This window comes from Sebastes fasciatus, chromosome 13 (assembly GCF_043250625.1).
Source record: "Sebastes fasciatus isolate fSebFas1 chromosome 13, fSebFas1.pri, whole genome shotgun sequence".
Lineage (NCBI taxonomy): Eukaryota > Metazoa > Chordata > Actinopteri > Perciformes > Sebastidae > Sebastes > Sebastes fasciatus.
The window spans coordinates 27,964,409-27,986,878 of NC_133807.1; the positions used below are offsets into that span (position 1 = coordinate 27,964,409).

Here is a 22,470-nt window from a genome sequence, read left to right on the forward strand (position 1 = left end):
GGTAATGTGGCTTTAACCCTTTTTAATAGTGACGACATTTCAGTTTTACACAGATTCTCCTCTCACACGACTCCACAGTGAGTTCAGAGCAGGAGCTTTTATGTCTTGCTCGATGGCACTTGAGCATCGCTGCCCCTCATAATACTGATCAAAAGCATCGTCACACCTTTCTCTTCAGCACTTACACAAATAATTTAATGTGCACACGGGGGTCATAGTAAGTTTAAAACCTTTCCTCTGTCTCCCTCTGCTGGATAAATAATTATACCTCATGAAAGGAAATGCTAAATTGGATCCCAATTTGTATTGAGACAAAGGAATGCAAGCCAATTCTTCAATGTGATAATAAACATTATACGAAGCAGTTTACATTCAGCTGCAAAAAAAAAGCAAAAAATAACTTATTATACAAGCAGTGCTTGGCAATAATGCATAATTGGACAGTTAAAAAAATAAATACATTTAGAATTAAATATCAATGGAAATAAATGTGAGTATCTGCAGACTGTTTGTATTATTCCTGCTTACTGACATATTACAGTGTCAGATAATGGTTTAGTATAACTGGCCAGAAGGGCTCAGTTTGTACACTTGGTTGAAATGCAATGTTAATTCAGTTGTATTAAATATCTAAATATTCATTCTTATGTTACTGAGAACAGAGAAAACATTTTTTGACATCCGAGCAGCAACAATTCTGATTCCTGCAAACATAACTTCTGCACATTCAGGTCAGGAGAACTGACCTCTTTCAAGTATGTAAGTCAGATGAGTGAGTTAGGCTAACATTCATGAGCTCAGGAGTGATTCGGTCTCCCTAAGAAATGGTTCTGGCACATATATGTGTGTGAGGTTGAGCAGGATGGCAGGTAGAGTAAAGGAATCACTGTGGGAATGGTAACTGTCTCACCTTTAGGTCGTTTATCTCCACTAACTGCACCAACAGGTCTTCAAACACTAATACCATCATGGTTTGTGCTTAAAATAGGCCTCCACTGCAGAGAGAAAGCAAACACATATATATATCAGAAATTGAGAATAAAAGAGCTAAGTAATGAATTGACTTAGTTGGGTGTTCAGTTTACCTGCGTACTCCTGAGGCAGCATCGGCCTGTTGATGACCGTCTGAAGTGCAGCGATCCAGTCTTTCTGATCCTCCTCAGTCTCACATGTGAATAGAAACTTCCTGTCCGGGGTCACGATGGTAATTCCAAACTGCCAATGGTAGCCAGGAATGTTCGGGGGGAGGCCGGAAAGCGCGGTGTAGCTGTTCTCCCTGCTACCAATGAACACTTCGCCTCGTGCATAGGCATCCTGGCAGCAGAGGGAGAAACGCATAGTGAATGAAACTCGTTGTTGTAAGGAGCTAAAGCCAAAATCTGCACTTTTAACAAATTGCATGCAAACACTCTAGATGTATAGCCATCTGTCTAAACGGAAGGATATCTTATGTTGAGTTTTTGAGTGCACTGTCCTTCTAAAATAGACAGAGACTGATACACAGTAGAGAAAAAGGCATAACATCATCTGCTGGTCACAGTGTGCAACTACACAGTTTCCTGACATGACGTGCAGCTTTAATACCAGTGGATCTTTGAAGTACATGAGTCTCCTGTCATCCATCGTGAACCATCTCTTCTTGAAGCCCTCTGTGTGCTGTGGGACAGAAACAGGAGCTCAATTCATAGAGCTACAAATGCCAAATAAATAACTTGTAAAATAACTGCAAGACACTGTTATAAGTTTTGAATATTCCCAAACTTATAAATCATGTCGAGGAAAAGTATTCTATCAACAAAAATGTTCAGCAGGAAAATGACAAGCAGAAAAATGCCTTACCTTTGGACCGGTCTTCTCCATGTAACCCTCCTTTATGTAGTTCCTGGTTAGCTTGGGCAACAACTAAACAAACAAAGAGTAAATACTTAGTCACTGATAAACTGTGTGTTTATTTAACTTCCAATTCTTTTTTTCTGTTTGTTTGTTTTTTTCTTTCCTCTAACGTTTAGGTCTTAATGGTGTTTCAAAGCCTCCACATTGCTGGGAATACAATTCTGGAGTGCATCATCTATTACTTAAAAGTAGGGCTGTTAAAGTTAACCCGATAACGCGTTAACGTAAATTCTATTTCAACGCCATTCATTTCTTTACGCTAAATTTAGGCAAGGATAAACTGTCATGGCCATTTTCGAAGGGGTCCCTTGACCTCTGACCTCAAGATATGTGAATGAAAATGGGTTCTATGGGTACCCACGAGTCTCCCCTTTACAGACATGCACACTTTATGATAATCACATGCAGTTTGGAGCAAGTCATAGTCAAGTCAGCACACTGACACGCTGCTTGTTGGCTCTGTTCCTCAGCCGGTTCTCAACACTGGCCTCTGTGCCCATACCCAGCTGACAGCTGTTGTTGACTATTGTTGACTGTTGTAACTATGGACAATCATGCGATTAATAAATATTTTAATCCATTGACAGCCCTTCTTAAAAGTTAATACATAAAAGTAATCAAATATACAGAATCTGGAAATACTTGAATCAGCCAATTACCAATTACCAAAAACCATTAGTTGTAGTTTAAATTGTAGAGTAATGTCCCCCTAGAAAATATACAAAAAACTGTGTCGTGTATGTGCGTGTACTCACATCAGGGATGGAAGCTCCAGGAAAAGCCACCTGCAGGTAGTGAAACCTGGCTGCTCTGATGGCGTTGAACCAGTCCACCATTTCCTTCAATACAGGACATCATGAAGTTATTGAAATATTTTCTCCTCACACACACATCATCAGCACCGATAGTACATAACTACCTGCAGCACTACACACGGCACTCATTACTGGACAAAATGGCTCTTGTAAATAGCATTTTGAAAAGCTCTAAGCCCGAGGGAGATGTGCATAGAAGAAGTAGCATATTCTCACAATATTATTTCCTATGCTGTATGAGTTTTGTGAAGCCTTTAGACATTATTAAGGATTAGTACAGTTCAATTACACACTGACTTGTAATGACAAATCATTTCCACGAGAGGGACACACATGCCTTTTCCTGTATCCTCTGACACACTCCAACAGAGAGGCACTGCACCTCACCTTTCCATCCTCCTGGTAAACAAAGATATTCCTAGTGCTGTTGTCCTTCAAATAGGTTATCTGCAGGCCGTGGGCCATGCCGATTTTTGTTGGCTGGAAGGTGGCATTCAGAGTATTGATCCTCATTATTGCTTTGGGCTCTCTGGCCTGCAGAAAGGAAAGACATTTATCGGATTTAAGGATGCAGAAGTTTACCATATCTACCAGTGGGACATTATAGTTTTACCACTATGATTTTTTGAATGGGAGATATTTCATATTTCTACAGCTAGTAATAAGCAACATTTCTACAGAATGACTTCTTTAACAAAGTCAGTTTTAACACTGAGATCAGCACATTAAATACACGTTAAGAAAAAGATATAAAGTGGGAGAAAACACTCACATCGTGCTTGTTGAAGTACTTCAAAACACCTTCCCGTTCGGTCAGAATAAATTTTCGGCTGAGGTACTGTCCGTTGTCTCTGCCTCGTTTCCATAGAAACCCCTCTCTGTAGCCTGCCAGGAGAGGAGCCACGAGGGTCCCGATCCAGCGACACAAAGCAAGGAATACAGAGAAAGAAAATAGAGGGAGGACACAAACTTTTAACAAAATACTACATACAATACACCCAAAATCTAAGACAAACTCAAACAGAAGAAAAATTCGCAAATAGTTACTACAGGGAACATCAAGCTGTGATAAACCTCATTATTATTTAGATAAACTTAAAGCTGCAGGGGTTTATTTTTTTGGCAAGTTGGGGGCAGCAGAGCAAGCTGTAAACACACCAGTGACATAATATCATTTTATAAAGTTGATATGGATAACCTGTTAGCAAGTTACTCATTTACACATCCAGCAGACTAGTGCCTTTGTGTTTCTGGCCAGCCAAAGAATGTACGTTCAATAATCACTCACTAATCCTAGCTCTGTGTTGGTCTTGAACTACTGAGAAAAATATCCGGCTCTTTAGTTGTTAAATACTCCACTATGTTCACCAGGTAGCTGCTAACTTTGTCTTTGTTGTTTGGCGAGGTTGCTGATCTGAAAACTAAAATGCCCTGTAGAGCTACAAGGAAGTGCACTTTACAAAAAGCCTTTAGATCAATTTTTATGTAAACAAAAATATTGATTAGCGCAGCTTTAATAGTCATAAATGATATTATCATTCCCGGAATCAAGGGAGCAACACTTTTATTAACCCCACAACATTTTCCTGGTAAATTAATTCAAATTAATGCTGATGCTATATATACATGTATAATTGTTTATTGGTCATTATAAAACCTCCCCTTGTGCCCATTTATCCCTGCACTAAAACAGCCCTTTTTCATTACTTTATACAACAGTGGTCATTCAAGAGTTTGAGAGATCATTAAGCATGTAATATTTCACAGGAAACTGATTCCAGAAACAATGCTGGTGGAGACCACTGAAAGCTCCTACATTTGTGTGTGCACACTTTTGGCTCATGTGGTCACCGCTCTAAGCAGCTCAGCGGTTGTGGGAGGAGGAAGCACCTCTGCTTTTACCAGATATAAATAATTCAGCTTCAACTGATGGCTTCCTCTACAAACCTGAATATCACTGAAATAAACTCGGTCACCTCTCATGCGTGCGCACACACACACACACACACACACACACACACACACACACAAGGACTTTTTGATTAACAACAACTGAAGCACTTTTGTGTCAGAACTTGTATTTTTCTAACAATCCGTACCAGTGTAGGAATTAGTCTACTCTTATATACAGTCTTTGAATTTACCACAGCTGCAAGTTGCTGGAAAAGCTTGAAAATGCTTGAAAAGTGCTTTAAATTGACTTTTGAAAAGGTGTAAGAACCTTCAATATAGTAATAATAATCCCCTCCGATGCCAACTCACATCCTCATATAAATAGCACTCAGCTGTTTTCTTCAGATTACATGGAAATCTCCAAATAGCAGACTGCATTAGAAACAACTGATAAACCACTTCCCCTGCAAGGAACTGTACAAGAACAGCATACAGACAGTAAAGTGCCTCTTTCAAATGCTGGTACGGTATGAGCTAAAGTGCAATGCAATAAAAAGCAAGGGACAGAGAGAAATTTTGAGAGGAAAATGTGCCAGAAAATCGCCACTTTCCTCTGGGAATGGAGCTTAAATTAACAAACACTTTAATGTTTGTCTGCTGGTTCACCAGCACCATCCTCTCTCCCTCCATCCATCCCTTTGTCTCTTCACTTTGCTTCTTTGTACAGTAATAAAGTCGTCCTGGTGTGGGCTGCACACAGCAGTAAACTTCTGGTTGAGCAATGGCTTCATCAATGATTCATGAAACTGAAAGTTTTGCTTCACCACTGAGAGGAGGAGGGTCAGACTGTCCACAACAACCTAAGGCTGCAGAGGAGAACAAGAGAATTCATTCACTGTTATAACAGGGTGTCAAATATTTGCAAACACTTGGGAGAGCAAAGCAACTTTTGGACCGCAGCGTCTGTCTTTCTTCAGGTCCTCTACAGATCGCTGCTACTTTCTCCTGGCCTAAAGTACAGGGGCAATGTTATATAGAATACTTGTACACAAAAGAGGCCATTCTTCCTCTGTGGTAGAGACACACAGCCACATGCTCCTAAACCTCTGCACAGCACAACACAAGAGGCCATTGACAGAGGGAGAGGGACAGAGAAACACAGAGTGGAAGAGTTAGACAGTCATGAGACTCGAATAATAGTGCTTTATCTTGTCTACCTTAAAGGGACAAATATCAGGCTTTGTGTTTTAGCTTTTTAGTTCACAGTGAAGGCACTTCTTTAAACTACCTAATGGTTTTTAACTGCAAATGCAAGAGGGCTTTGTCTGAAGGTAAATAACAATTTGGGAAACTCTCACAAGATGGTTTAAGGTTAGGCATTGGCCTCGAATGGTTAAGGTTAGGCAATGACCTCGAATGGTTAAGGTTAGGCAATGACCTCGAATGTTTAAGGTTAGGCATTGACTTTGAATAGTTAAGGTTAGCCATTGACCTCGAATGGTTAAGGTTAGGCATTGACCTCGAACAGCTAAGGTTAGGCATTGCCCTCGAATAGTTCAGGTTGGGCATTGACCCCGAATAGTTAAGGTTAGGCATTGACCTTGAATAGTTAAAGTTAGGCATTGACCTCGAATAGTTCAGGTTAGGCATTGACCTTGAATAGTTAAAGTTAGGCATTGACCTCGAATAGTTCAGGTTGGGCATTGACTGAGAATGGTTAAGGTTGGGCATTGACCTTGAATATTTAAGGTTAGGCATTGACCTTGAATAGTTCAGGTTAGGCATTGACCTTGAATAGTTAAGGTTAGGCATTGACCTTGAATAGTTCAGGTTGGGCATTGACCTTGAATAGTTCAGGTTGGGCATTGACTGCGAATGGTTAAGGTTGGGCATTGACCCCAAATAGTTAAGGTTAGGCATTGACCTCGAATATTTAAGGTTAGGCATTGACCTTGAATAGTTCAGGTTGGGCATTGACCTTGAATATTTAAGGTTAGGCATTGACCTCGAATAGTTCAGGTCAGGCATTGACCTTGAATATTTAAGGTTAGGCATTGACTTTGAATGGTTAAGGTTGGGCATTGTCTGAGAATGGTTAAGGTAAGGCATTGACTGAGAATTGAGAATTTTTGCACCTTTTCGCAATTTGCGCGTTTATTTTATTGACAAGACCATGCAAGAGGTTGCTCAATTGTAACCCTGTGAGAACGCAGCATGGCTTTAGTTAAAAGGGAACTGTGTCGGGTTGTGAACTTGAAACTGTTGTGTGATCTTGACACTGCGGCTCTAGAAATGACATCACTCTATTTGAAGAGGAAGTTCTGCCTATAACTTCTACAGGGAGGGTGTTGAGTAACTCAGTAATATCTTTAAAATATCCTGCCAAAAACAATGTCCCCTATCAGGTTAACTGACTATGTTGCACAACTTCCTGCTTCCGGCACAGAAGTCAAAGGGAAACAGTCAATAAAACCTGATAAAAAGCGTAGACGAATCGGAAGAAGATATGGACCATACTGTATCTAGATATGTCTGATATACCGACAGCATCCTGTTTTCCCCTTAGACTGTGCTCATGCTGAGAGGCTGCAGCAGAACTGTGAGTTTCTCAAAATCTATCTTTGAGGTTGTATTCTGTATGATTATAAATGATGGGAAATAATATTTTAATAAGCTGAAAAAACAGCGGATTTATCCTTTAATGATGACCCTGTTACATTAAGACGTCCTAGTAAGCCATGTCAGTGATGGGCACTGAACACTTGAATGGGATTAATTTTATTATTAGTTACACTTGTGTTTAACAAGTCAAACCGTTTGCCGTGAGAAAGGTCTATAATAGACACACCTCTGTGGTATTAAGTGCTGCATGTGTCAGCTCATTTTTCATTTCATTCAATGCTGGAAAGACTGTTTGGTAACACTTTACCTTAAAGCCCTGTATTTGGCATTAAATATGTAGTATACAGACATTTAATAAATGGTTTATAACACACTAGTTGTAAGCAAATGTAGCCGTTTATTAATGTATTGGTCAACAACTAACTTCTCCTGTGTGCACCCGTAAATGCGAGGAATATCCTTTGCATATCTCGAGAACCACTCATCCCAATGACTTCACAATTGGCGGATGTATTACTGGGGACCCATTGCAGTGCAGTGTCGAATGTGGTGCAATTTGACCAGATGGTGGTGCTATAACAATGAACTTTACGTTTTGGCCGGCAACTTAACTCTCAGAAACAAAGTTCTGTAGATCCAGACGAATCCAGATAAACCACGCCCATTTTCTTTGAGATTTTTTTGCTTCGACTCCTACATATTTTGAAAAACCGTCACCAAATTTGGTACAGAACATCTCTGGACCAAGCCGGAAACTTTTTGGGATTGTTGATGTTCCATACAGTCATTTGTTAGCTCAAACACTGTGGGCATGGTTTATAATACAAAAAATGTCATATCTCCTGAACACTTTGTGCTATTGCGACAACGTTTGGTGGACTTGTGTAGAAATAATGCCTGAGTGACCACCATTTGGCCAATAGGTGGCGCTGTTGCAGCATCATCTTACTATAAAGGAAGTATTCTCTGTTTGTGTTTAGTAGTCCATGGTATACGCCTGTTTTAAACACTGGAGGTGGCTTTTAACAAGGGGAACGAAAGCTAAAAGAGTAATTGTTTCTTTCAGCCGAGTAATTTTTAACTATTTAACTCGCTTTACATGGATTGTAGTCAAATGTCAATCTCTTGCCGTCATCGTGGTTACAGTTCCAATCACTTCCAGAATCTTAGAGATCATAATGGCCCAATCTTGGCATCTGCACACCCGTAACCAGTTACTTTGCCGAGGGCATCCATTATTGATTAGCTGAGTCTGATTAGCAGTCAGGTTGGTGCCACTTTTTCTCTTTTAATGAGGCTGCACTGGGCAATTAGCCAAGAGACATTTGTCATTTGTGACACACAGGCATATGATTCAGCACAAAAGATAGATAAGGGTTATGTAATACACATTAAGTGAGGAACTGACCTTAGGGCAATGACAAAGTGATTTGACACAGTCAACCGTATGAAAAGGGTGTGACATATTGTAGCAAGGCAGAAACAGAGGTGGTGGTGTGGATAAGAAAAAAAACATGAAGGTAGAGCAGGAGGAAAAACAGGAGGATACATGAGAAGCTGAAGTTGGACAGCAAAGGGCAGTTTTCTTCCCTCGATGACCAGCCCTCATTGTGTCTGCAACATAAGACATGCTGACGCACCATCTATCTGTCTAACAAGCACTCAATCTGACTGGCTGGTTAATTGGGCTGGGCCATGTAAATGAGCAGCAATGGTACCTACTGGGCCTTGAGTTATTCATTATTACACCCCTTGACTGTGTAGTGCCATTAGCAGGCCAAATAGCACCTTCACACACACTGAACCCCAACAGATATTCTCACAAGATCACACAAGGGTTTGTGCTGCTTTATGTTATATCCCAGAATATTGTCCCATCCAATTTGAAGGTAGTTGATTAAGATATATCTAGATTGCAAATGAGCAAGATACATTAAAATAATAGTTTTGGAAATACACTGTATTGGCTTAGATGAGCAGATTGATATCAGTCTTCTTTCTGTGTGTTAAAGGCAGCAGCTTAAAGGTAGGGTAGGTAGTGTTGTTCAAATAAAAAGATGTTGTTATTATATTTGTTGGAATTCTCATTATATGCCGACAGCAATCAATAAATCAAATGCTCTGACAAATAAAAATAAAAAAGTCCGGTAACTGTGGCTGTTGCAGGACTGTAATAAGCCCATCCAATCATTTCACTCGGCCCAAATAAAGTGATTGGATGGCCTGCGTGCCAGCATGCGCGCTCTGCCCGTGCACTCATTGCTCGTAGTGTTCCACAAGCTGTCCAAATATGTCTACCAACACCTTTTAAAGCTTACTTATTAACCTGATGTTTGAACTATACATAAACAGAAATGTAAAAACAAAAATTTCAGGTTTTCAGAGTACTTACACGCTGCAACTATTTTTCTTAATTCCTAAAATATTGATCTATTCCTTTTAGTGGAGACAGCAAAGTGGGGTGTGAGGTGAGGCCTCTGTTCCCTTGGATTTCATCATGTTTCACCCAAGAATGTTGGTAATGATAAATGGATGATGGAGTTTCCCTGCTCTTCATTCAATGCTGAATAGGTGATGCTGTGAGACACAGACAATTACTTGTTTTCCTGAGTAAGCAAGAAGTATAATGTGTTTGGGTGCATAAATGCACAGAGATGCATTTCATTCTTACCTGCCGAGTAGGGCTCCTGCCTCTCCACAAACAGGAACTCCTTCCTCTCGTACTTGGCTCGGATCCACTGTTCCCGCAGGAGCCTGCAGACCAGTTGGTGTTAGATACTGGGTTTGATATTTACTTCACGCTTAAGCTAATGTTGGAAACATCTCATTAACTTACATGGGTATAAAGGCTGCGAGCCACATTTCATGCAAACTCAAAACAGAAGCAGTCAACTATTACATGGCACATCTTCTCATACTCCTCTCCCTTGTCCTCCAGCCATCTTCTTTTATCTCCCACATCTATCTTTATTAAATTAATTTATCCGCACTCTTTCTGTTCCCTCAACAATTATCCTTTACATTCACAAAGCATCATGCATAAACAAACGCCTCGTTCTTAATCAGCTATGTCGTCTAAAACAAATCAGCATTACAGTATTTAACATATTAGCTTTCTTCCCCGAATGCTCGAAGCTCTTTGCGGATAATGGATTTGGTCTTTTAAATGTAGTCAATTGAGGCAATAAATTCCTCCGTCGGGCTGAACAGTGCGTAGCATTTAGGGGGATCTATTGGCAGAAATGGAGTATAATCTTAATAAGTATGTTTTCTTTAGTGTATAATCATCTGAAATAAGAATCGTTGTGTTTTCGCTACCTTAGAATGAGCCGTTTATATCTACATACTGAGCGGGTCCTCTTCACGGAGCTGGTCGCCATGTTCCTAGCCCAGAACGGACAAACTAAACACCGGGCCTGGGGCCATTCGCGTTTTTGCGTCGGCCACCATAGTTCTCCTACACGCTTGGCACACAGGAGACATTTTTGTTGGTTGCAATCTGCAACCTCACTGCTAGATGCCACCAAATCCTACACACTGCACCTTTAAGGCAAGTTTCTACAGTCTCCATCTGTGCTGCAGATATGTACTAATCACTCTCACATTTAGAGGTGAACATCGGTAGGTGACCTGAATCCGACGTTAAGGACGGCGGAGGAAGACACATCACTTACGTGCAGTCTTTGTGTGTAGGACAGTAGTAGAAGGCAGGAACTATCTGTTCATATTTGGCCTTGGCAGCATTGTTACCCACAGAGTCCATGAACTGCAGAGGGGAGGAAGAGAAACATCTGATGTTTGTAAGTGATATCTGTGTGTATTAGTGTGTGTGTGCACAGAGGCTTAATGGCCGTGAGCGCATGTGTGTGTATTTGGCTGAAGAGGGCAGGTCGCACACACGCAGACACACACAGACAGATATAATGAGGTGCTTGCAGCTCAGTGTTTGTGTGGCTGACTCCTTGCCCAGAGGGAAATGGTGCTGCTGCCATGGCTGCTTCTTTCTTTTGTGTCTCTGTATTTACCACTGCTCAGCATGCATTAGCACACAGCTAGGAAACTACAGGTCACACATGCATACACATACGAATCAAGGGAGAAAGACAGAGACAGGGGGGCACAGAGAGAAAGAGCGAATGACAAAACACGCCACAAACAAAAGCACATGATACAGTTCATCTGACTGGACTAGATTTATGATAACAATATATTATTCTTTTCACCTCATTCTTGATTAATCAACCTATTTTTAAAGTGAGTTTTAAAGTCTGAGAGTCCCAGGATTCAGCGCGCACACACACACACCCTCACACACATACACAAAGATATTGGTTGTATCTGCCAGCTGCTGGCTCATGCCTTTTCAGGCCATGCTGAATTGAGTCTGATGACTTGTCTTATTCTTCCAAGCAGAGATGCAGGGGCAGAGGGGCAGACAGAGAGTGATGCTCACAGGGGAGCGTGGTGGGCAGGGTGAGGACGAGGCTATAGAGGCTGCAGACGTTACCTCAAGCCAAGTTTCAGACATATAATCGATGGCTAGTTTTCTCTCACAAAACACAGGGCGTTTAGGATTTGTGTGAATAAAATCCCATCAAAGTTCTTACCTCCACCTCAGAGGAGCTCCAGGGATCCAGCAAGATGGATTTCACCTTGCTGATCTGAGCAATGTTTCTATGAAGGCCGGAGCAGCTGAGACACACAAACACTCCCAGGGTGTACGATGCCCACTCCGGATCTGCAACGCACATGTAGATTGCACTCAAAAACCACTTAAAGCTCAAAATAGCGGAACACACTGAAACGTTTCTGAACTTCCTTCTCGCAGACACTGATGGCTCAGCTATATTTGAAGCAGGTCGCTGCAGATAACTAGAACAGTGGTTGACACATTATTGCAGTAAGAAAGAAATATTTTCACATGTATAGAAGTGTTTTTTACATGAATCCTGTAGTTGATAAAGATTTCTAAAAATCATGTGTAGTTTATTGGTGCCAGCCATAAATGTTGGCTATGCATGCATTTAAACTAAAGCTAAAACTACTGAATATTTGTATGAATATTGGAGACTCACAGGCATATCTACTGTATATCTTATGTGCAACGTGTCATTCACACTTACACTACGTTCACACGTTACATTCACACTTTTCTGCATACAACGTATGAGTCACGACAACCTCCGACACCTCTGTACCTCCAAAAAAAAACATGTACTGAATTAACCTCTGAAATAAATCAAAAATAAACTGAAAAAAATGACTTTCTTTTCGGTGACATGATGTCACCCAGTTATGTTTCAGCGCACATGACATTTTGCTGTGTCCTCAAGAAGTAGTGAAATAGTGAAGGTCACAACATCACACACTTCAAACATTGCTTGGAAGGGAAACAAGTGGAAAGAGTGTGCAGCGTGGCAATTATCAACATCACAATAAATACACAGAATTGTTTTTTTTCTTCATTAAAGCCAAGTTGTAAATAACATGGTATATTATTTTGTTATGACAAGATACAGTGTGCTAAATTCAGGTCTGAACGAAGACACAGAACAGACGAGAGTTTCAGCAAATGTGTGAATAGCTACACTACACACACACACACACATAACCTCCTACATTAGTCATATCAATGCAAAGTGAGATTACAGCAGCCGTGGTGGTTATTTTGTAACTGTGCCAAAGAATTGGAGCAGTGTCAAGTAGTTAGTATCAGCGTGCCGCAGCCCTTCAACTACTGCTAATGAAGACTAAGTGAACACACGCTGCAAAAAATAGCATGGCAACAAAAAAAACTATTACTTCCTTGTGCATAATCACAAAGCTGCACACATGCATCTGTGCACAAGAGACAAGGGGCGGATGTGTAGTTGGCTACTCCCATCTCCTCTGCATTATGTGGGCCTGTTGTAATTCAGACAATGAACCAGTCTAACAGAGAAGTCACTCTCCAAGACAACAGGATGCACACACAGTCACACAGCCAATCAGCAGATAGAGGATCCAAATATATTTGGCATGGAAGAGAATTTTAAGGGTCCACATGTAGCAATGCACAAAGCACCTTAAGATTAATAATTATCATTTTAGTCTTTTTTCAAGAAAAAGAAATGTTGTTCAGGCTATATCTGTTTGGCAACGCCTGGAGACATATCCTGGATCCATCTCTTCATGCATATGTTCACATTATATGTATATTGTTTTGTCATATGGATTGTCTATGTTGTATTTTCATTATGTTGTTACTCTGTACACACGACATCTATTGCACATCTGTCCGTCCTGGAAGAGGCATCCCTCCTCTGTTGCTCTTCCTGAGGTTTCTTCCTTTTTTTCCCTGTTAAAAGGTTTTTTTGGGGGTTTTCTTTATCCGATGAGAGGGTCGTACTGTAAAGGACAGAGGGTGTCGTATCCTGTACAGATTGTAAAGCCCCCCGAGGCAAATTTGTGATTTGAGATATTGGATTATAAAAATAAAATTGACTTGACTTAAAAGAATTGCCAAACATCCTCTGGTTGCAGCTTCCCAAAGGAGAAGATTTGCTGCTTTTTATTGTCATAATTCATTGTACGGTTATAGATTATGACTATATGAACCTTAATTCACAAACCACACCTGTTTCTCTATGTTTTTTTTCTTCCCTTTCTTGTGTATGCAGAGTTGATAAGTGCAAACCAACTAGGTGTGACCATCAGAGTGTGTGACCAAGCAAAAGTGCACATGCAAAAGGAAATCAACCACTAGATGAATACATATTTATAAGTTTAAATAAAAATCACTTACATACACTTTTACAATAGGCTACATTATTTAGTTGCTGTGTGTGAGGATCTTATGTCAATTGTTATATATTTCATAACCATGCTCCAGACCACATCGTGACTGTCTGAGAAGAGAAACTAAACGACCTTGCGAGAAAGAAACTGGAGACTCAGTGTGAAATTGTGATATATATACAGTTAATTATTTGTAGCTCATAATATCCCACGGGAATAAGAAAGAAGTGGGATGGTTATACAGTGAACATATAAACAGATTTAAGTAAGAAAAAGTCATTTTGTCCAGCATCTGTCACAGAGTGAGACAGTGTCTCCCCTCCAGCCTTACCTGCAGCTCCACAGTCGGCACAGTTTCCATTCCCAGGTTTGTCCAGAAGCTCTATCAGCCGCTGCCTGATGTCTTCTTGATCTGAAGCCATATTGCAAATGATTCTGATGCACAGATGCCTGCTCCTCGGCTGAAAACCTCAAACTATCATGCATCGAAAGTAAAGATTGCAGCCAGGACGCGCAGGACTGGATCTGTGAAAACTTAACGCGCAACTACACAACTAGAAAGCTGTCATTTTAAGGTGAGAAGGTTGCTGGATAGAGGAGCATGGTCAGTCTAGTGGAGACACTGTAAAACCCATTTAGATACAACAATAAATGCATTTAAGTCTCATCTCTGTCTTCCTCTGGAGTGAGACCTCCAGCGGTCGTTGTGATGGTGTGAGACGCGCTCACACACACCCAGACCAGACTGTCACACTCACCTCCTCTTTCACCAGCTCACTGCGTGGAAATATTTATTTAGTATTTTACCTGAATAATATACTCAAATATTTTAACTACCTGAACAGACGCAGTTGGTGATATGAATTTGGGTGTTACTCTAAAAATATATTTCATAGAGGCTATAAAACAGAACCACTCATGCAATTATTCACCTGTTGCTTTGATTTAGTTAAAATTTGCATTAATAGTGTCCTGATATCTGCCCTACACCTCAAGGCAATATGAATACCAAAACATGTATTTATTATAGATTAAAACTAGAGGCTTTTAAATGCAATGTTTTACAAAAGGTAATATATGGTGGTATGTTGGCATTTTTTTCATGTTAATATGTTACAAAGTATGAAAAAATAAAATGTTTTATCACTTTTATCTTTCTTGGAGATATATGAAAATAAAATGTAACTCAGTTAAACCCCAAGGAACTCAAGATTTTAAAAATGTATCGTCTTAAAATGTTTAAACTAGACACAGCAACATTCACTATAATAGCTACAGGCCTACTCTGTTACTACTTTCAAAGATTTTATACAGATTTTTTAAATTCTTTTTAGTTTTTAAGTTATTCTCATTTCCATATTCTCCATTCATTCGCTCTGTGTTATTTGCTACAACGTATAAGATAAGAGGTATAATAAATAAATAAATAAAAATTGAATAAGATCTTAACACCATTCCATTGTGTGTATGAATAAATAAATAAATACATAGATTTAAAAATGAATAAATACTTAAATAAATAAAAAATAAAGATAAAATAATAAATAAATTAATACAGAAGCAAATTAAAACAAATGTCAATTTATGTCGAATTCTATTAATTAATTGATAGCTACTTTTATTTTTTATATTATTTTGTTATATTTAAGGACATATTTATTTCTTTGTCGAGTTAATTATTTGTTTATTTATTAATTTGTTAATTTATTGATTTATTGATTGATTTATTTCATTATTGATTTTTATTTAGGCAGGTTCCATCCTCCATAGAGACAAGATGGGGAAGAGAAGGTTATTTAGGTTACTATTTACTATTTACAAGGATATAAAAGAATATGATAACAGTGGACGAATAAATCCAGTAGGAGGCAGTAATGCAATTTAATTGGCACAGAGGTGTGGTTTCACGTCATTTACCTGTGTGCGTTTGGGCGGCGGGATTCAGTCAAAATGGGTGAGTTTAGAGTTTAGGGTCGGACATTTTCTGTTGAACACAGACTTACTAACATTAACATGTTCTTGAAAGATTACGTAAAAGTATGTTAAGCAAACAAAGCTGGCAGGCACTGCGCCAAGAAGCGAACAGCGAAGGCCTTTCAGAATCTGACAGTTACACACTGGACTCCCATATTGTACATGTTTCAGCATTTTTATTTTTCAAAATGTCTAAAAATTTAGTACAGGATAAAAAGAAGTCACACTTTAAAAGAAATATTTGTGGATCTCAGTGGAGCAAAACCTCAGCTTCAAACACAAAGGGGGGGAAAACTTGAAAATACGAAAAGAAATCACATTTGCACAAAAAAAATAATTAAAAAAACATTTCTGCTTTCTACATGCAGGTCGATGTTTCTGTTGGCTACAATGCAGATGATATTATTTCTGGTGAGTCCATGAGGTCTGAGAAAGCAGGAACTCCAGCTGATCTGGTGACAGAGAATCTAAGAGATCACTTTGTTATCAGGAGGTAGGAAACTCGTCTATCTGGAAGAATTAGAGCTGGAACGAGAGCGGTGGCGCCTGCGACCAGGAGATCTGGAGCGTGAGCGGCGACGTACTGGGGACCGCCTCCTCGGGGAGCGGGACCTGCAAAGACAAAAGGGAACTAAATTTACCGCCCATCAGTTGTATGCCTCTGCAAACCAGTCAAGTTGCAGTTTGCATCCATGTTGGTCCTCTTCAGGAAGGGACAGAGCAGACTGTTATTCCTGAGGAGACTCGGATCCTTCAGTGTGTGCAACAGGCTCCTGCAGATCTTCTATCAGTCTGTAGTAGCCAATGCTGAGCTCTTCGCGGTGGTGGCATCAAGGCTTAGAGGTCAGCAGTCTCAACAAGCGGTTAAGGAAGGCTATTTTTTTGTTTCTCTCAATGAACTTACACATTAATAGTCAAATTTCTTGTATATGTTCACATGATTGGCCAATAAAGCCGATTCTGATAAACACAAAGTTGTAGCCATGATAGTAGGCAATGATTCAAATATGGATGTTGCTGCAAAGAAGCTACAAATTCTAAAACGTGGATGCTTCACATACATCTGCAACCCAGCAGCACAGAAGATCTATACAACCACCATAGTTTCAAGGTGGGCACCCAAGATTAGCGTCACCAATTCAGTATCTATTGCAACCAAATATGAAATATGGCCACAATATCCCCTTCTGTCCCAGAGTTATGACGTTGAATAATGGCCTGAAAAGTGTTTTTGCAGAACATGAAGTTGAACTTTCGTATATAAAATGTCATCAATTCATCCCATTAGATATTTGTGTGAAATGTCTGTGAGGTCACAGTGACCTTGACCTTTGAAAATCAAAATCAGCTCATCCTTGAGTCCAAGTGAACATCAGTACCAAATTTGAAGAAATTCCCTCGAGATATTCCTGAGATATCGCATTCACGATGATGGGACGAACGGACGGACAACCCGATAACATAATCGTTGGGGGCACCGAGACATAAAAAAACTCTTGCGATGGGAAGGCAGGAAGAATGAGCAGGCTTAACGGTCTGAACCAGAGAACATGAACTTATGGTAACATACAATAGTGTGAAAATCAAATATAGATAGACATAGCTAAAAAAAAATCATTCAATGTACCTTCTCCTCATGCGTGGTGGACTGCGACGCCACATAGGGGGCGGTGGGGGCATTCTGCGAGGGGGAGAAGGTCTACGAGGTGGAGGACGGACTCGTTGAGTCAGGACGGCAGATGCAGAGATCTCCTGTCCATCAATCTGACCTGTCAAAAACAAAGTCATCAGACAGTCATCCAACACGTATGCCTAGAGTAATCGTGCAAGAGGCAGAGGCACTGAAGGAAACATGCTGGCCTACCTCCGTCCATGTGTTTGAGGGCCTTCTGGGCCTCATCAGGAGTCTCAAACTCCACATAAGCGTAGCCCCTGGACAGATGTGGGTTGATCCTGTCCATCGGCAGGTCGACCATTTTGATTTTTCCATAAGTGGAAAAGATCTCCTGGATGTGGTCCTGTGCAAAAAGAAAGACATACAGTATGCTTGTCAGAACCATGGTAACAGAAAACTCTGATTATCTTTGAAGGAATGTTGTTATTGTTGATGTATAAAATAATCTGAATTCATAATACATAAAATAGGCAACAAGACAAAGGAAATGAAAAGTTTGTTTACTGGACAATATTCATAAAGATTTAAAATAATGGCATCATCTCAAAACTTTTTATTTTTTTACTTTTCTACAATTCCATTTTTGTCCAACATGTTTCTGAGGTAGTGCCATAATCTCAAATCATGTTATACTGTACATCATGCGTTCTGCTATAAAAAGCTTAATTTCTCAGCTGACCTTGGTGACGTTCCTGGTCAGCCGCCCTAAGTGAACTTTAGTTGGTTTGGGGCTTGCGCTTCGTTTTCTTCGCTCCTTATCATCTCCCCTCTTCTGTGTTTTGGAGCTGCAGAATCACAAACAAAACATTGATTATTTTCATCAGGATTCAAACGAGTAAAAATACAAGACATCACAGCGTATAGAGTATCGCTGGATTAGATGAAGTGACTTACGCTGAGCGGGAGCGCCGGCGGTTGTCATGGCGCCTACGGCTGGGGCTGGGGGAACCTGAGGAGCTGGAAGAGGAGGAGGAACGAGAGCTTGAGGAACCAGAGCGGCTGGAACCAGATGAGCTGGATCCACTTGAGGAACCCGAGCTCGAACCAGAGCTGCTGCTCGAAGTAGAGCTAGATCTGGACCTGGACAAAACAAAGAAAAACATGTTAGGTAAGAAAAAAAGACGGATTTTGTCACTAACACAAACACTAATAATCAGATGCAACTTAAAAAACAAACCTGCTGCTGGTGCCAGTAGAGGCACTGCGGCGTTTCCTCGCTTTCTCCCGTCCTCTCTCCTTGTCTCCTTCCTTGGTACTAGTCTTTTCTTTGCCTCTGTCTTTTGTCTTTTCCTCCTCCTTCCGCTTTGTGGGTGACGGTGCCCTAAAGTCAAGAAGCAAGAAATGAGTCTGATGCAAGACCAATCACTGAGCCAGCCTTTCTGATAAACTTATTGATCCTGTTTTTATCATACACAGTGATGCTGCCCCCCCCCCCTGTATTTATAGGACTGGACAATCTCTATGTCGACTAATGAAATATTGTTTCAGAACTAAACTACCTAACCGTTTCCTCAACACATGAGCATGATCCAACAATGTGCTTGTGACAACAAATACTATAAAAGACTAAAAAATGCACAAAAAGGTTGGGCGTTTTTTTTATGTTACTGTATTCAGAGTTTGTGTATAATCTTCTTATATTATTACTGTTATTATTATATAGCTGTTACTTTAAGATCATATTTTGTGAATGATGTGGGGCTGCAACTAACAATTATTTTTCATTAATTTAGTCTGTAGAGTGTCAGCAACTCCCCAAAGCTCAAGATAATGCCTTAAAATTGCTATTTTTATCTGACCAACAGACCAAAACTCAAGATATTCAAATGTTGGACACACATTTTATGTCAACAAATGAAATATTGTTTCAGAACTAAACTAGTTAACAGTTTCCTTAACACATGAACATGATCCAACAATGTGCTTGTGACAACAAATACTATAATTTTGTATATTGGTAGACTTTTAACTTATTTTATTCTAACGTTTTTATCTATTCTTTTGTTATTATACTGCTTACTTGCACCAAAAAAAACAAAGCTAGTGTATATCTCTTACACCTGGCAATAAACACCATTCTGATTCTTCTGATTCTGATATAAAATAATATAAAAATTGCACAAAATGTTGGGCGTTTTTTTATGTTACTGTATTGAGTTTGTGTATAATCTTCTTATATTACTACTATAGTCACTGAAACATCTCAGACTCGTGAACTTTACTGCTAAACACGGTATTTAGGTAAAAACACCCGCCGCCATTGATTCTTTCATTCAACCAACTCCTCAAAACAAGCAGCACGGAGCCGCTTGGGCTGCTGTTTCATCGTTTATCTACTCTATTTATAAGTGTATAAGCGGTTAAAAAGGTGACACGATTCTCCGAACATGTTTAAACACGTATTGGAATCGAAACTAGCTCGACTGCTAACAAATAAAAGGCTTAAACTTACATGTTTGTATCAAAACGAGGTGATGTGTTTCTGCTTCAACCACTCGCTGCCGCCGGAGGAAACGTTGCTTAGTGATGACGTAACTTCTTCTTCTTCCTGTTTGGTGTTTATTGCATTACCGCCACCTACTGGACTGGAGGTGTGGAGCAGGAGATTGGCAGGAAAACAATAAATAATAATAATAATAATAAAATAAAGAAAGAAAAAAAATAAAAACAATAAAAAAATTAAGAATTATTAATAATAATAATAACAAATAGAATACAATTCTCTCCATTATTTCTGTTGCCCTTATAGATAGATAGATAGATAGATAGATAGATAGATAGATAGATAGATAGATAGATAGATAGATAGATAGACAGATAGATAGATAGTAACTTTATTGATCCCGAGGGAAATTCAAGTTTCCAGCATCACAGTTCCATGGTGCAAAACATGTTAGTAAAAAGGCAGTAAAAAAGTTAGTAGTGCAAAGTACAAAAATATACCAGATATAAAAATACAAGGAGATGAAGAAAACTGTTAAAACTGAATATAGTGCAGGGTAACAGCTGTGATACACGACTATTAAAAAAAAGTGAATATAGTGCAGAACAGACTGTTAAAAATGAGTATAGTGCAGGGTAACTCCAGTAGCTTAGTCTAAAGTGCACAGTATGCATTATTATCTGTCCTGCAGACCGTCCTCCTTTAATTACTTAAGTAATTAAATAGAAGACTGTTTACTTTCTTAGATGTCTTTCCTAGCAGATTCCCCATTGTAATATTTCCATCATCTACTCCTGAGAGCAATTCCCTTCTTTCTTTGTCATATTTGTTGCACTCTATAAGAACATGCTTGACAGTTTCCGGTTTATTATAGTGCGTGCATAGTTTTTTTTTTGTTGTTGTTTTTTTTCTTTTTTTTTACTGAACAAATTCAGATTTACAAACAACATGGCTCATAGATCATTTCATTAGAGTAAAAAGGTCAAGGTGCATACAGGACAAGAACAAATAAAATATGTAAAATTATACATGAAAATAATAATACATTAAATTAAAGGGACTATTTGTAACTTTCAGAATTGCTTGTTAACAGCGACACCTGTGGCCGTTAATTCAATGAAAGTCAGCGTCGGGCTCGTGCTTGCTCGCTCTAAATATACCTGAACGAGCATCGCTCAAAACAGTGAGGTGACACACGTCAGCTAAAACCACAATATCACTCTATAATTCATCTGCTTGGCAGTAATGTTAGCTGACCAGACGAAGGTCTCTCCATGAATCAATGCTGATCCTAGTGTTGGCTTTTCCTGCCTCAGCGCAGGCTGAGGAAGCGGGGCTTCGCAGCATGTTATCGCCTCACGACCGCAGCCGGAGAGAGCAGGGAGACACCGGCACCCGGTCGGTAACGAGACAATAACGGAACTCGCTGCGGAGCCCCATCATTTCACAAGACACGGGAAACATCTGTTGGTCTGGAGGAGCTGCAGCATTTATTTCTGCACAAACGTCCACTGTACATTCACTAGATATTCTCAGATGTAAACTAACTCTGCAGCAGTGTGGAGTGAGCGCGCGTTCACGTCTAGAGGTGGAGCGAGCTGGGCGAGCGAGAACGCGTGCGCTGTGTGTGAGTGAAGGCAAGCAGGCAGAGGAGGAGAGTACAGTGGCCACACGCGAGCGCGGATGTGTCCCAACCCGGTACATTTATGCACTTAAAAAGTTACAAACAGTCCCTTTAACAGTCAAGGGCGCATTTACATGTGAAGTTTTAATAGGAAACAAAACTGAACATGCCGAGTTCATTGTAATCAAGGGAAACGGTGAACCACTGCTGGGAAAAAAGACAGCGACACGACCGGGGGTTCTGAGAATAGGTGAGAACATTTCTGCTGTAACTGACATTAAGCAAACAATCCAACAGCAGTACCCAGAAGTATTCAGCGGAGTTGGAAAGCTGAAAACAAGACAGGTTAGGCTGCACACTAACCCAGAGGTGAGGCCTGTAGCCCAGCCCATCAGGCGCATACCATTCAACCAGTAGAGTCCAGAATAGAGGAATTGATGGACTTGGACATTATTGAACCTGTAGATGGGCCGACCCCATGGGTGAAACAAATTAATTAGTATTAATCCTGCAAAAGAAGTTTAACTGAAAGAATCAGTATAGTTGTCAGATGGGAGGAGAATGCTGTTTCCCGCCAACTAAACACCGCACCCCTTTCTGAAATGATAAGAAGAAGTGGTCAGATACGCTTTGGGGTTTTCTGCTCTTGGAGCTGGTCCCGTTTGCCCCCCCCCCCTCCTTCCCTGGCGTGAGGTGCTCAAGGAGATGCAAAATAGTGAAAATGTTTTGCATGCACATAAATCCCTGCCACCCC

At 40.1% G+C, this 22,470-nt stretch overlaps 2 protein-coding genes across 3 annotated transcripts; both read right to left on the reverse strand.

Annotated features, from left to right (window-relative positions):
- Positions 1 to 9: 9 nt before the first annotated feature.
- Positions 10 to 14,682, reverse strand: LOC141781110 (arf-GAP with dual PH domain-containing protein 1-like). 2 transcript variants are annotated; one of them, XM_074656635.1, is made up of 11 exons: positions 14,332 to 14,682; positions 11,831 to 11,961; positions 10,898 to 10,989; positions 9,895 to 9,977; positions 3,481 to 3,593; positions 3,096 to 3,242; positions 2,649 to 2,732; positions 1,840 to 1,902; positions 1,585 to 1,656; positions 1,086 to 1,314; positions 10 to 995 (listed from the first exon to the last, which is right to left on the reverse strand). In XM_074656635.1, the coding sequence occupies exons 1-11, from the start codon at positions 14,420 to 14,422 to the stop codon at positions 967 to 969; spliced, it is 1,134 nt and encodes a 377-aa protein (XP_074512736.1). In that variant the 5' UTR covers positions 14,423 to 14,682; the 3' UTR covers positions 10 to 966. The 2 variants fall into 2 exon arrangements, with proteins under 2 accessions (XP_074512736.1, XP_074512737.1); XM_074656636.1 differs by lacking the exon at positions 11,831 to 11,961 and having other exon boundaries at positions 14,332 to 14,498.
- Positions 14,683 to 16,130: 1,448 nt separating this feature from the next.
- On the reverse strand, positions 16,131 to 20,240 carry LOC141781111 (RNA-binding protein with serine-rich domain 1-like). The gene is made up of 7 exons (XM_074656637.1): positions 20,102 to 20,240; positions 18,827 to 18,970; positions 18,544 to 18,729; positions 18,329 to 18,434; positions 17,839 to 17,992; positions 17,602 to 17,743; positions 16,131 to 16,586 (listed from the first exon to the last, which is right to left on the reverse strand). Coding segments are annotated over exons 1-7 (840 nt in total). The 5' UTR covers positions 20,104 to 20,240; the 3' UTR covers positions 16,131 to 16,480.
- Between the last annotated feature and the right edge of the window lie 2,230 nt (positions 20,241 to 22,470).